This window comes from Herpailurus yagouaroundi, unplaced genomic scaffold (assembly GCF_014898765.1).
Source record: "Herpailurus yagouaroundi ecotype Mexico unplaced genomic scaffold, PumYag 166, whole genome shotgun sequence".
NCBI classification, from domain to species: Eukaryota; Metazoa; Chordata; class Mammalia; order Carnivora; family Felidae; genus Herpailurus; species Herpailurus yagouaroundi.
The window spans coordinates 13,215,453-13,230,873 of NW_024412407.1; the positions used below are offsets into that span (position 1 = coordinate 13,215,453).

General features: G+C 36.2%; 1 protein-coding gene across 2 annotated transcripts in view; it reads right to left on the reverse strand.

Moving 5' to 3' along the window:
* The window catches only part of CNTN1 (contactin 1), a 171,648-nt gene that overhangs the window by 101,976 nt on the left and 54,251 nt on the right, over positions 1-15,421 (reverse strand). For both annotated transcript variants that reach the window (XM_040488424.1, XM_040488425.1), the window contains exon 13: positions 10,854-10,974. In XM_040488424.1, coding sequence (XP_040344358.1) covers positions 10,854-10,974 — 121 coding nt within the window. The remainder of the gene's footprint in view (positions 1-10,853; positions 10,975-15,421) is intronic.

Consider the following 15,421-nt stretch of genomic DNA (forward strand, 5'->3'; position numbering starts at 1 on the left):
TTCAGCTACCCTTTTTTTTCAAACATTTCCAAATTTATATAGCATATGTCAGGGTTTGAGAATTTGACCAAAACAAAAAGAAACAAAAGTTTCAGATAGTGAAAGTCTTTTTTCTTTTGTGTTTAAATCTCAGACTTACACTAAGAAATTTTGTTTAACATGGTATTTAAGATGTAAAACAACAACAACAAAAAGCTGGGGCATCTGAAAAATATGGTCTTCATTGCCTTTTCTGTTTTCGCAAGTTTAGCTGAACATTATGTTCAGCTGGGTGTCAGGAAGGTCTTCCTAATAATTGGTAGCGATGCCAAGAATATTTATAATACAACAGAAATACCATGGAAAGTGGTAAAACACGGATGTCAAAGCCTAATTTCTTGCCTTTGTGACCTAATTTTATGGTCCATTTTTTAATGTTGTCCAAAAGTACACTCATGAAAGAGAATTTAGGTTTGGCAATCTGCATAAATATTCCCATAAGTGCTGCTGAATAAATCCTGGAAAACCTTTCCCTCTAAAGGACACTCTTAGCTGAAGAGCTTAGGTTTTTCAGAAGTGTCTTTCATTAAAGAACATTCATACAGGGCTCTTCATGTGTGCCAAAGCTTGCTTGATGAGGCTGACCTGAAATACATTTTTATGGCACCTAAGAAGTAAAACATTTATTATTTTTTTTTTATTTAAAATTTTTTTTCAACGTTTATTTATTTTTGAGACAGAGAGAGACAGAGCATGAACGGGGGAGGGGCAGAGAGAGAGGGAGACACAGAATCGGAAACAGGCTCCAGGCTCCAAGCCATCAGCCCAGAGCCTGACGCGGGGCTCGAACTAACGGACCGCGAGATCGTGACCTGGCTGAAGTCGGACGCTTAACCGACTGCGCCACCCAGGCGCCCCGTAAAACATTTATTATAACAACGAGGACATTTTTATCAATTCTCTTAGTTCAGAGTTTTATTAAGAGGTCTAAAAACATTTGAAGTTTAACAACTGGTTCTTTTTTTGTAACTAAGAATAGTTTTAAACTATAAAGTTTTTTTTTAATATTAAGAAATTTATATTTGTTTGAGTTCTAAATCCCTTTGGCTATACTACGCACACATCTGTTTTAAAAGGTTAATTCTGAAGCTACCTCCTTCTCTGATACAATATTATTTTAAATTGAGTTTAGATATGCTCTCTTGGTAGGAAAAAAAAGCTTTCACTAAAATCTTCTATAAACAAATTTAAACATCATAATACCAAGAATGGTATTATAACCTCTTGTAAAGTTATCTTAAATTTTATAGCAGTGCTCTAGTTGGGGAATGTTTCATCATATTTGGTTTTTGTTTTTTCTTTACTGCTGATATACAGTCAGATTGAGTAGTTCTGTGATTAACTGTAGAGCTTTTGAAGCTAAACCATCTTACTTAGTGGGACTTAGGGTTTAAGTCCAGTTGTGCTAAAATGATGATGAGGGTGAGGGAAAAACTCAAGGCCTTAGTTCTTCTCCCCACCTGGGCTGTTCTCCTCCATTCCCATACCACTCCTGGCCTTCTGTGGCTTCTGGAAAAACATTAATATCATTTTTCAATTGTCGCCTGATTGACTTCTATTTGGTTTGCATAGGACACACTGGAGGAAAAGAGGACCTTACTATCTTATGAAACATATTTCTAAAATAAATTATCCCCAAAATACATTGGATAAACAAAACAGGATTACTTGCAAACTATTTTCCATGGATACCCTGGAACAATAATTCCCGAATACCAGTTAGAGACCACTTTATTACAACCATCTGGAGCCTTGTTAAAAATAGAGTTTGGCCAACCCAAGCCAGGTTTGAACATTTGGTCACTTTGGTTTGCTTTATTAATTTGATGTCCTCCATAATAAATATCAAAAAATATTTAATGTTTATTTCAAGGAAAGACAGAAATGCATAGGGAAAAAAATGAAGATGGGTTTTGGGGAAGAAAGAAGAAAACACATACAGTTCTCTGTTGCTTTTCAGTAATTCAGCTCTGGTCCCAAATCTGCAGGCCCACTAATTTTCTTCTAGGTCTGGAGGCTAACTGGACCCACTTCCTTAGAAGGTAGTTTGTGGCCATCACTTGTTTAAATATTACCTCTGGGTGTACCATACTCCACTTCTTCTAAAATTATACTATCCTTGAAAAAAGGAGCCCATAAATACTTATTTTCTTTATACTTTCAGTGTATTATATGTTCAGTGATTTTTTAAAACTTCCTATTTTGAGATAATTGTAGATTCACATGTATTTGTGAAAAATAATGCCGGGAGATTCCGTATCTCCTTTGCTCATCCCTCACCATATCACTAAAGTATACTAGCACAACGGGAAAATTTACTTTGCTATAATCCATCATCCTTATTCAGATTTCACTAGTTTTACGTGTCTTCATTTGTGTGCCTGTATGTTTCTGTAGTCCTAAGCAACTTTTCTTTTTATCCAACACATAGACCATCACAGTTACAGAACAATTTTATCAAAAGAATCCTCTGTGGCACCCTTTCCTGGCTACATCTATTTCCTTTTCTCGGCCCTCCCTAACCCATGCCAATCATTAATCTATTCTCCATCTCTATAATTTTGTCATTTTAAGAATGCTATGTAGGGGCGCCTGGGTGGCGCAGTCGGTTAGGCGTCCGACTTCAGCCAGGTCACGATCTCGCGGTCCTGGAGTTCGAGCCCCGCGTCAGGCTCTGGGCTGATGGCTCAGAGCCTGGAGCCTGTTTCCGATTCTGTGTCTCCCTCTCTCTCTGACCCTCCCCCGTTCATGCTCTGTCTCTCTCTGTCCCCAAAATAAATAAACGTTGAAAAAAAAAATTTAAGAATGCTATGTAAAGGGAATCACACAGTATGTAAACTTTGAGATTGGCTTTTTCTTCACTCAGCATAAATCTCCTGAGATACATCCAAGTTGTGTGTATCAATAGATCATTTCCCTTTTATTTTTGAGCATTATTCCACGGTACTCATGTACCACACTTGAACCATTCCCCTATTGGAGGAGATGTGCTTTTTTCCAGTTTTTGATTAGTATGGATAAAGCTGTTGTGAACATTTGTGTATATATTTTTATGTGAACATATGTTCTTATGTCTCTGAGATAAATGCCCAGGAGTACTGGGTTGGATGGTAAGCACATGGCTACCAACTGCCATACTAATGTCCAGAGTGGCTGTCCCATTTCACATTTTCATCAGCAATGTGTAAGTAACTCACTGTCTCTACATCACTATTTTTTTTTTTATTTTAGGCATTCTGATATGTATATAGTGATAAGCCATTATGGTTTTTTTTTAAAACATTTTATTTTTTATTTTTTTCAACGTTTATTTATTTTTGGGACAGAGAGAGACAGAGTATGAATGGGGGAGGGGCAGAGAGAGAGGGAGACACAGAATCAGAAACAGGCTCCAGGCTCCGAGCCATCAGCCCAGAGCCTAACGCGGGGCTCGAACTCACGGACCGCGAGATCGTGACCTGGCTGAAGTCGGACGCTTAACCGACTGCGCCACCCAGGCGCCCCAAGCCATTATGGTTTTAAATGTACTTTCTCCCAGTGGCTAATGATGTTCAACATCTTTTATATGTTTATTTCCTGGGGTGTCTGGGTGGCTCAGTTGGTTAAGCATCTGACTCCTGGTTTCAGCTCAGGTCAGGATCTCACATTCTGAGATTTGAGCCCTGCATCAGGCTCTGCACTGACAGCTCAGAGCCTGCTTGGGCCCCTCTCCTGCCCCTCCCCTGCTCGCACATGCTCCCTCTCTCTCTCAAAATAAATAAACTTAAAAAAAAATTATGTGTTTATTTCCCATTTGTATATCATCTTCATTGAAATGCCTGCTCATGTATTTGTCATTTGTCACACTGTTGTTTTAGGGTCTTAAGAATCCTTCACATATTCTGTACACAAATCTTTTGTTGGGCATGTAGTTTGCAAATATTTCCTCCCAGTCAGTAGCTTTCTCTTCATTATCTTCACACTTTCACAAAGCAAAAGGTTTTAATTTTGAAGAAGTCCACATTATCACTTTTTCATCTTATACATTATGCTTTTGGTGTCAAGTCTAAGAACTCTTACCCTACTCCTAGCTGCTGAACATTTTCATCTTCATGATTTTTCCTGAAAGTTCCATATACATTTTACATTTAAGTCTATGATTTACTTGGAGTTAATTTTATATAAGGTTTGAGGATTAGGTCAAGGCTCTTTTTTTTTTCTTTTTGGTCTATGAATGCCCAATTGTTCCAGCATCATTTATTGGAAAGACTATCTTTCTTCCACTGAAAAACCTTAGCATCTTTGTTAAAAATCATGTGGGCATATCTGTAGGAGTTATTTTTTGTGCCCAGTGATGATGCACCATGGTTCGTCAGGCCAATCTTTAATCCAACTTTGCTAGACTCATCCCAGCACTATTAACTCAAAAACTTCTCTAACAGAGGACTTAGAATTGTGTGTCTTTAATAATAGTGGTAAATCTAATGTACAACCATGTTTGGGGACTCTACCCAGAGGTTACACAAAGATCTCTCATGAATCTTTGCTGAGGTTGGTGGTGAGGAAGTGGAGGGTATGAGGTGACTCTGTGACACTCTTTTATTAAATTAATTAACAAATATTTGACATTTAGGGAAACTTATAAAAAATAAGAAATGGCTACTTATGTTCTTGCTACTTGGCTTAAGAAATGAAACATTATTTATAAACATTTAGCTTCCTGTGGGTCCCCTCCCTCTTCGGTCACATCCTCCTCCCCTTCTGTCTCCAACCTCAGAAGTAACCACCCTCCTATATTTTATGATTATCATTTTCATGCATTCTCTATATTTGAGCATATAAAATATGCACATACATAGGCATGTATCTACATATATACAGATATGTACCTATATATCTACATATATACACATATGCATATATACTCATATATGTCTAATTTGTTATTTTAACAGAAATCTGAAGTAAAAGCAACTACCAACTTGATGAGAGGACAAGTTATCATTCTCATTAGTCCTCAAACCCAGACAACAGCAGCATATCCTGAAGTCTGGCTTATTAGCTTAGTTTGCTTACATTTATCCACATGCTTACTGGCTTCTTTGTTCACCATGCTTTCTGACATCTCAGAACTTTATTCTGGGATTATTTTCCTTCTTCCTGAATTCTACCCATTAGACATTCCTTTATACATAACACTTTCTTGGAGGATAAACTCTGTTATTGTTTGTCTAAATATAACTTTATTTTTCCTCATTATCAACAATAATTTGTCTGGATATACACTTTTTGGTGGACATTTACTTTTACTTTAGCACATTGAAGACATAACTCCATGGCTGTTGTTGTATCTACAGCTGCATAACAAATTATCCGAAACCCAGTGGCTTAAAACAGCAATAAACATTGCCTCTCCTATCTTCTGTGGCCCAAGAACTTTTTAGTGGCATAGCTGGATAGTTCTTGATCAAGATGTTGACAATGGCTACAGTCATCTGAAAGCTTGCCTGGAGGATCTGCTTTCTAGATGGGTTACTGGGATGACTGGGAAATTGATACTGGTTATCAGTAGGAGGTCTTATCCCCTCCTCATGTAGGCTTCTCTACAAGATGCTGAAATGTCCTCATGACATGGCTTCCTCCAGATTAAGAGTTCCAAGAACCAAGGGAGAAGAAGTGATGTGATTTATGACAGTGTTCAGCACTGTCACTCCTGTTGGCATATAGAGCAACCCTTAGTGTGAAAGGGATTACACAAGGGTTGGTATACCAGAAAGCAAAATGAGTGGAGGCCATCTTGAAGTCTGACTCCCCCCAGTTACTTGATGACTTTTATTGCTGATGCTGATTAGTCTGCAGCCGATGTATTGCTATGCATTTGCAAAAAGGTATTTTTCACTTTTGCTGTACTTACCATTTTCTATCTATTTTTAATGTTCTTGGGTTTTATTTTCATTATTTATTTTTATTGATTGTTCTTGTGTTTCATTGTGATTCTTAAAAACGAGAAACCATATTTCTCACTAATTTCCAAAAATCTGTAGTCATTATCTTTTTGAAAGGTTTTTCTCTCCTACTTTATCTATTAGTTCTTCTGATCATCTGATTTGACAAATACTGTTTTCTCATTAGATCCTTAATATCATCATCTCATTTTCATAATTTGTTTTTGTTTCTCTGTGCTGAAATGTGTTAATTTCCTCACATCTACCTCTTAGGTTCCCTGATCCTTTCCTGATCTGTCTCTAATTATTGTTTAACTTATTGATTAATCTATTGTTTTTATTATTTTCAATGATTATATTTTTCATTTATAGAAACTGTCCTTGTTTTTCCCCCTCCAAACTGATAATTTTTATAATATCTTGTTTCAAACTCATTTTGGCCAGTTCTTTTATTTATTTAAAGATATGGGCAGGATTATTCTCATTCCTATTCCAATGATTAGAATATGTGAAGTACCTTGAACTTAAACACTATTGTTGTCCATCAATCTAACTCCTGGTTCTCTCTCATTATGGCTTGTTTGTCATTCTTTGCATAATTTCATATTTGAAGGCTCACTATTTAGAGAGGGTATTCTTCTGCCTTTGCCAAGGCTGTGAGGAAGAATGTATACTGATTTATCCAAAACTTTGGGTGCTTTTAATGAAAGAGTTTTTAGAACACTGAATGAGCATATTGCCAGTAAAGTAAATAGTTTTGATTTTTTTCAATCAGTGCAACTTGAATTCTATATATAGGGCTTCCAAAACCATACTGCTTGAATAAAGGTTACTTATGCAAAAATAAGCTCTATTCTGTACAAAGACTAGCAGAAACATATCCATAGTGAAAGGACAGAAGTAGTATAAAAGGCAACTTTGGAAATCAAAAGTGAAAATCACACAGTGAGTGTGACCCCATGATTTGAAATTGTTTGCATAACTGGAGGAATGGACAATGTGCACCACTTTTATGGTCTAATCCTTGAGCAATCATTGGCTCATTTAGTGGGTAAATAAGTTGAAGTCCTATAGATTTTTAATTTTCTTAATGTTTATTTTTTGAGACAGAGACAGAAAGAGAGAGACACAGAGCGTGAGCAGGGGAGGGGTAGAGAGGGGGAGTGACACAGAATCTGAAGTAGGCTGTAGGCTCTGAGCTGTCAGCACAGAGCCTGACGTGGGCTCGAATCCATGAGCCGAGCCGTGAGATCATGACCTGAGCCGAAGTCGAATGCCTAACCAACTGAGTCACCCAGGTACCCCTGAAGTCCTATTCATTTTTAAACATAAACATTTAGGACTGTTACAATGACTTGTAGCTGATTATTAGACCATTTTCTATAAATTGGTTTTGGTTGACCACATTAGCTATTGTTTTCCTTATTTCTCAATCCCATCATACATTAAACAGATAAAGGTGGAAGATGAGTTTTCTCTGGGCAAAAAGCTCCATGAAATCAGATCCAATGTTACATTTTCCTTGGACTGTGTTTTTCCTATATTTAATTTCATTTTATATATAGAAGCACTCAGATTTAACTAATGCATTGCCTCTATTCTAAACTCAGTTTAAAATAACGATGAAAAATATAAACCGAAAACACATTTTTCTCTCTCATAGAAATTCCTTTCATCAAACTTTATGAACATACCCACATTCACCCATCCATGGTTACACACACACACACACACACACACACACACACACACACACACACACGGTGTGATAACAATAATTTTCATTTGTATTCGTTCCCTTCAAGGTAACATAGGCTAAAAGAAACCACAATGTCTAAGTTACATCTGAATATTTCTACTTTCATTTCAGCCTTCTGATAAGGCATAACAGTTTACGCACTAAACTAGTTTTATTGTCCAAAAAATTTATCAGGGATCATCAGAGGAAATTACTTTCCTCTCTAACCTGCTCACTGCCCCACTCCTAACACTAATTTCAGAATCAGCAGTTTAGATCACTGACATCTGAAAATGAATTAGAATTAGTTCATCTCGAATCTGGCAAATTCTTTTATATATATACATATATATACATATATATAGACATTATATATATAGACATATATATATAATGTCTAATATATAACATATTCAATATGTTTTGAGACAGATATATTCTTGGAAGGTTGAGTGAAAATTGAGTTTTTCAAAAGCAATTCATAATCTAAATGTGCTACTAGATCTCACTATGTGGAACTTGTTTGTATTTTTTTTTTATTGGCATGAAGTGAATAATCATCCCTTAGTTTCTCTTTTTAGAGAGTCTTGATCTACAAAAGGGAAAGAAAGAAAAACAGATTAAGCTTCTTGGCCTTTGGGCCAAAAATGGTCTTTTGGGCCACTGCCAGCATTGGAAATCTTATAAAATTATAAATCCACAATATACAATTATAAATGCCATACACACACATGAAATTTTGCATACAATTTCAGGAAGTCCATGGGACCCCTTGAATCCTGTCTATGGACTCCAGACTATGATTTCCTGGACTAGATGAGAAAATAAATTAAATGGATAAATGGACCAATAATAATATTACTTGAGGCATGCTATATTTTCTTATATATTACTCATCGTTACTATAATAAATTTAAAAGAACTGTTTAATTTTATATCCCATGACTTAATATATAAAGCATATTTGAAGGTTTAATTTATATACATTTTGTGGCACAAGATATGCAAATATTGGCTTTTTTAATAGCAAACTTCTCTTGACATAAATTGAATACCTTTTATATTAATAGAAATAAAGTTTGGAGAATGATTATAACTTGCAGACTTTTAACAGTACTAAGCAATACTTTTTATCTGCCTATATGGTTGTTTTTTAATATCCTGCTGTAGTTTAGGGGCTTAAAATGTTCTATTGTGTTTCTACTGAGTGCACTTGCCAGGTTCTATTGATTTAAAGGATTTTCTCTGGAACTAAAAAGCTTACAGAAAAACCTTTATATTTCCAAACAATACCTGTAGTAGCTTCCTTTTATTTGTTTTACCTCTATAAAAAACATACATTATGATGATTATTAATTACCTAAGTATGTGTGGATAATACCATTAATACCCTGATTGCATTTGCCAAACTTCTTCTTCCTTCTAAATACTGGGAATTTACCATACTCTAATTATATACAAACACTGCCATACAAGCGTTGTAACATAACCCCTTTTGTAACATTAATGCTAAATCTGTTAATATGCAAGCAATTTCCATTAAATACATACATAGGTTATTGCTAAAAAAGGCTTAACAGCTAGTAGTCTGACTGGAAAATACAGGGAACTAGTCTCTCTCTCTCTCTCTCTGATAACTCTTGAATGCTAGATGTCCCAGATCATAAAATACTTTTAATGGAAATACAGAATTTAAATGCACTTTCTTCAAGTTAGCATAAGAGATGTATGGAATGAATGTCTAAGTTCATTTGGATATGAACTTCAGCTGGACTTCTATTACTCCATTGGAGAATATGTTAACTGGACTATAAGTCTTCTCAGCATTTCCCCAGTATGACTTGGGGACTCCATATTACCATTGCTCTAGAGGGAAATACGGGAGATGTATGAGGTTGAATGAAACTATAATGATCCAGAAAGGGTATGAAGACAAACCACATATCTCATGTCATTTACTAAATATTTGTTTGATTGTGCAAAAAGTGTCTGAACAAGTGTGCAATAAATATTAGTCAATAAGTATTTCTAGTAGATGAAATATGAAAACATAAAAACTTTAACATAAAAAAGAATAAAATTAAAATGTTAACATGACACAGAGAGAAAAAGAGAGCTATGAAAATATGAAATGGAATTCTACAACTCACCTAAGGATTAATAAAAAATACGTATGTGAATTTCACAATCCAGTAGAGAAGATAACTCATATGCACAGATTGCTATAAAATGCATTATAGAAATTAGTAAATGTTATGAAAGTTTAGAAGAGAAGGGCTTATGTTGGTGACATCAGGAAAGGACTCATTAATTTGGTAATACTTGAGCCTAGCCTTGAAGGATGGCTTAAGACTTGGGCAACAAATAATGACTACAGGAAATGGAAGCAATGTTGTGAACCAAGGAACACAGCTGGAAATCCTAGGATATTTTTGTAGACTGGTGGGACATTGGAGTTGGTTACGTAGAATGGTAAGAAATTAAAGCTAAACAGGCTGAGGTCAATACATGGACCTTCTTGGTGCTTAGTTAAAAGGAGTGGTCTTTATTCTGTAGGCGGTGAGGGAAGAGCCAATGAATGATGTTTTGAGATGGCCTTACAGCTATACAGCAAAGACCAGTATCAAAGGAGCTGTATTTTCAAAAAGGGCATATTCCAGCACATTCTCAATTATATATAAGAACAAAAACACTGCTCTGAAAGCTAGCAACAAATAGAAACACGATGCATGTATAAATTAACTTCTTATTCTAAGATTACAGTAATAAATACGTAACACTTGAACTTATAGTAAACAGTATCAGTATGCTTTTTCCATAAAAAATAAAAATGGAAACACTATTCTCAACACAAGAAAAATATTAGCAGAAACTGAGAACTTCTGGTAAATACTGAGTTTAAAAGCACAAACATTTAGTAGGAGGTATGTGGTGTAAGTTTCTAGAAGACATGTAGTTAGTAAAACAAACAAAATCAGTGTTGTTTACTACTTGTCTACCAAAAATCATTCTTAAGCATGGATGAGGAGCTGTTCTCAAGGACCAAGACTCTAAATATATAAGAATTCATACCAGAGTGACCAGAAGATTATACATAGTTATGCAAGTCAAATACCTTTGGTTTCATGATTTTAAAATGTTGAAACTCTTACCTCGCACAACAAGATCAGCTGAAGCTGAAGAATTGTCCACGATTGTCTGAGCAGTGCACGTGTATCTCCCAGCATGCTTCAGCTGGGCATTTCGGATGAGCAGTTCTCCATTGGAATCCAGCTGTTAGCAAAGACAGCAGTCATTCACGTCAGTATAATCTTCACCAATTTTATGGCATTTAGGATTCAAGAGGTACATTTTCTCCCTAACAAAATGAGTACCATGAAAAGGTATATCTTTTAGATATGCTAACTCTGTCCTATGTCTTTTAATGACAATTCTGTCTTTACTTAGGTTACTTAAAGTCTAGACTTTGGTATCTCAAGAGATAAATAAAGTGAGTGAATTGTAGAAGATCCCTTTTTTTAACATTTATTTATTATTGAGAGGCAGAGAGACAGAGCATGAGCATGGGAGGGACAGGGAGAGGAGGAGACACAGAATATGAAGTAGGCTCCAGGCTTTGAGCTGTCAGAGCCGGATGCAGGGCTCAAACTCAGAAACCGAGAGATCATGACCTGAGCTGAAGTTGGACGCTTCACTGACTGAGCTACCCAGGTGCTCCTGTGAGATCCTTTTAGTCCTAATATCTTTAACATTCTATTATTTGTATTATCAGAAGGCCATACAGAGATAAAATATTTCATTGATATCTTTAAAGGATAAATGATAAAGTCTAAACCTCTTCATTGTAAGTGTCAATGACGATAACTAAATGGTAGAAGGCTAAGAAGAATTATTAATTTGGCTTTGCAAAGCCAATCTAATTGATTAATTTCAAGATGTACTAAGGTTAATTACACAAAGATACTAAAAGTGTGTAGAAACTGTCAAAATGGACTATTCTAATATTTTCCATTTAGGTCAAAACATAACCTCCATGTAGGCAAAGAATTTTGTTTTGCTCTATTCTTAGCATTTGACTGATCAATATATATGTTTTGAAGAAGGCTGAGAGAGTCTTGCTTGTGAGAGATAAGGCACCATCTCAATGCAATTTCTAAAAATAGTTAATATTTATTGAATGCCCACTCTGTACAAGGTGCTGGGCTATACAAGTATGGAAGTGTGTGTGTGTGTGTGTGTGTGCGTGCACGCGTGTGCGTGAGTGTATAAAATCTCATTCAATTCTCTTCTGACAACAGTCCTATGAGATAGGTCGTATTCTTTCCATTTTATTGAAGATACAAGTGAGACTTAGAGTAGCTAAGTAATTTAACCAAGGTCACTGAGGCTTGTTGCATAGTGGGAGCATGCTCAATATCTCCAAACTATTCATTTAGAGAAAAATTTGGAAAACTCAATTGTTAAGTAGATATTTCATTTTCTCAAGAACTAAATATATTGATTTACTATTCTAATCACAAATATCCAGCTATCTTAAAAGATGAAAAATTGGTGATTAGGTTAATGTCTGAGAAAATAAATGAGGATAATTTTTATATGATATGATAGACCTACACATTTTTAAATTTTGGTTTTTTAATGACTGTGGAATGAAGGCTCTACTTCACCATGGGTTTTGCAAGTGGCCCTTTCATATGTTAATTTCCTTCTGGTTTTGGAAAGTATTCTGGTTTCCTATACTTGTTTAGTTAATGAGATTAGGAATGCAGGCATACCTTGAAGATATTGCAGGTTTAGTTCCAGACCACCACCATAGAGAAAGTCAAATGATTTTTTTTTTTACTTCCCAGTGCATATAAAAGTTATGTTTATACTATATAGTCTATTCAGTGCGTGATGACATTATGTCTAAAAAAGCAATATACATACCTTAATTTAAAAATACATTATTGCAAAAAAATGCTAACCATCATATGAGCTGTCAGCAAATCATAATCTTTTGCTGGGGGAGGGTCTTGCCTTACTGATGCTTGCTGACTGATCAGGATGGTGGTTGTTGAAGTTTGGGGTGGCTGTGGCAATTTCTTTTTTTTTTAATTTTTTAAAATATTTATTCTGAGAGGGAGAGATAGAGAGCAGGGGTGGGGCAGAGAGAGAGAGAGACAGAGAAAGATTCCCAAGCAGGCTCCTTACTGTCAGCACAAAGTCTGATGTGTGGCTCAAACCTATGAACAATGAAATCATGACCTGACCTGAAGTTGGATGCTTAACTGACTAAGCCACTCAGGTACCCACAATTTCTTAAAATAAGACAACAGTGAAGCTTGCCCCATAGATTGACTCTTCCTTTCATTAAAGATTTCTCTGTAGCATATGATGTTGTTTGATAGCATTTACCCACAACTCAACTTCTTTCAAAATGGGAGTTCATCCAGTCCCTTGCCAGTGCTTTATCAACTAAGTTGATTTAATATTCTAAATCCTTTGTTGTCATTTCAACAATTTTCACAGCATCTTCACCAGGAATAGATTCCATCTCAAGAAAACATGTTCTTTGCCCATCCATAAGAAACTCCTCATCTGCTCAAGTTTCATTATAAGATTGCAGCAATTCAGTCAAATCCTTAAGCTTCACTTCTAATTCTAGTTCTCTTGCTCTTTCCACAATATCTACAGTTACTTCCTCCACTGAAGTCTTGAACCCCTCAAAGTCATCCATGAGGGTTAGAAACAAATTCTTTCAAAACCCTCTTTGTGTTGATACTTTGGCACCTTTCCATGAATTTCAAATGTTCTTACTGGCATGTAAAACTGAATCCTTTTCAGAAGTTTTTCAGTTTTCTTTGTCCAGATCCATCAGAGGAATCACTATCTATGGCAGCTATAGCTTTATAAAATGTAGTTCTTAAGTAATAAGACTTGAAATGAAAACACTAATTTTAAAAGATATATGTACCCATATGTTTACTGCAGCATTATTTACAATAGCCATGATATGGAACCAGCCCAAGTGTCCGCTGATAGATGAGTGGATAAAGAAGATGTGGTACACACACACACACACACACACACACACACACACACACCACACACACCGGAATATGAGTCACAAAAATGAAGGAAATCTTGTAATTTACTACAACTTGGACATATTATTCAAAGTGAAATAAGTCAGAGAAAGACAAATACCATAGTATTTACTACATATGAAATCTAACAAGAAAACCCAAAATAAATGAACAAACCAACCAAACTCAAATACAGAGAACAATATGGTGGTTGCCAGAAGGGAGGCTGGTGGGGGGATGGGCAAAATAGGTGAAGGGAATTAAGAGGTACAAACTTCCAGTTTTAAAATCACAAGTCATGGAGATGAAAAGTACAGTGTGGAGAATATAGACAATAATTTGTAATGATGTACAGTGACTATGCTTATTGGGGTGAGCACTGAGTAATGTACAGAATGTGTTGAATTACTGTGTTATACGTCTGAAAGTAATAAAACATTGTATGTCAGTTACACTTTAATTATAACTTGAAAGGAATAGTAGACTTGAAAGTTGAAATTGCATCTTGATCCATGGGCTGCAGAATAGATGTTGTGTTAGCAGGCATGAACACAACATTAACCTTGCTGTACATCTCTATCAAGTCTCTTTGGTGACGAGGTGCACTGTCAATGGGCACTATTGTTTTGAAAGAAGTCACTTTTTTATGATCAATAGGTTTCAACAGTGGGCTTAAAATATTCAGTAAATCATATTGTCAACAGATATGTTGTCATCCAGGCTTTGCTGTTCCATTTACAAAGCAAAGGCAGAGTAGATTTTGCGTAACTCTTACCAGCCCTAGGATTCTCAGAATGGTAAATGAGAATTGGCTTCAACTTACAGTCACCAGTTGCGTTAATCCTCCACAAGAAAGTCAGCCAGTCCTTTGAATTTGTGAAGGCAGGCATTGACTTTTCTCTAGCTATGAAAGTCCTAGATGGTATCTTCTAGTATAAGGCTAGATTTGAAAATGTATTGTTTAGTGTAGCCACCTTCATTAATGGTCTTAGCTAGACCATCTTGTTGCTGCTTCTCCACCAGCACCTGCTGCTTCACCTTGCATTGTTATGTTGTGGGGATGGCTTCTTCCTTCACGCCTCACGAAACAATGTGTGCTAGCGTCAACTTTTCCTCTGCAGCTTCCTCATCTCTCTCAGCCCTCACAGAATTGAATAGAGTCTGGATCTTGCTCTGGATTAGGCTCTGGTTTAAGGGAATGTTTTGGCTGGTTTGATCTTCTATCCAGACCACTAAACCTTTCTCCTTATCAGCAATAAGGCTGTTCTGCTTTCTTATCCTTCATGTGTTCACTGGAGTAGCACTTTTAATGTCCTTCAAAAACTTTTCCTCTGTATTCACAACTTGGTTAATTGTTTGACACAAGAGTCCTAGATTTAGGCCTATCGTGGCTTTCGACATGCCTTCCTCTCTAAGCTTAATGATTTCTAGCATTTGATTGAAAGAGAGATGTTGACCTCGGCTCGGGTTAGGATCTCACGATCCATGAATTCAAGCCCGGCATCAGGTGTGCACGAGCCTCGCTCTGGGTGGGCCCTGCTTCTCTGTCTCTCCCTCCCTCTCTTTCTCTCTCTCTTCCCTTTGTGAGATTCTCTCTCCCTCTCTCTCTCTCTTTCTCTGCCCTTCATTCACTTGTGCCCTGTCATATATGT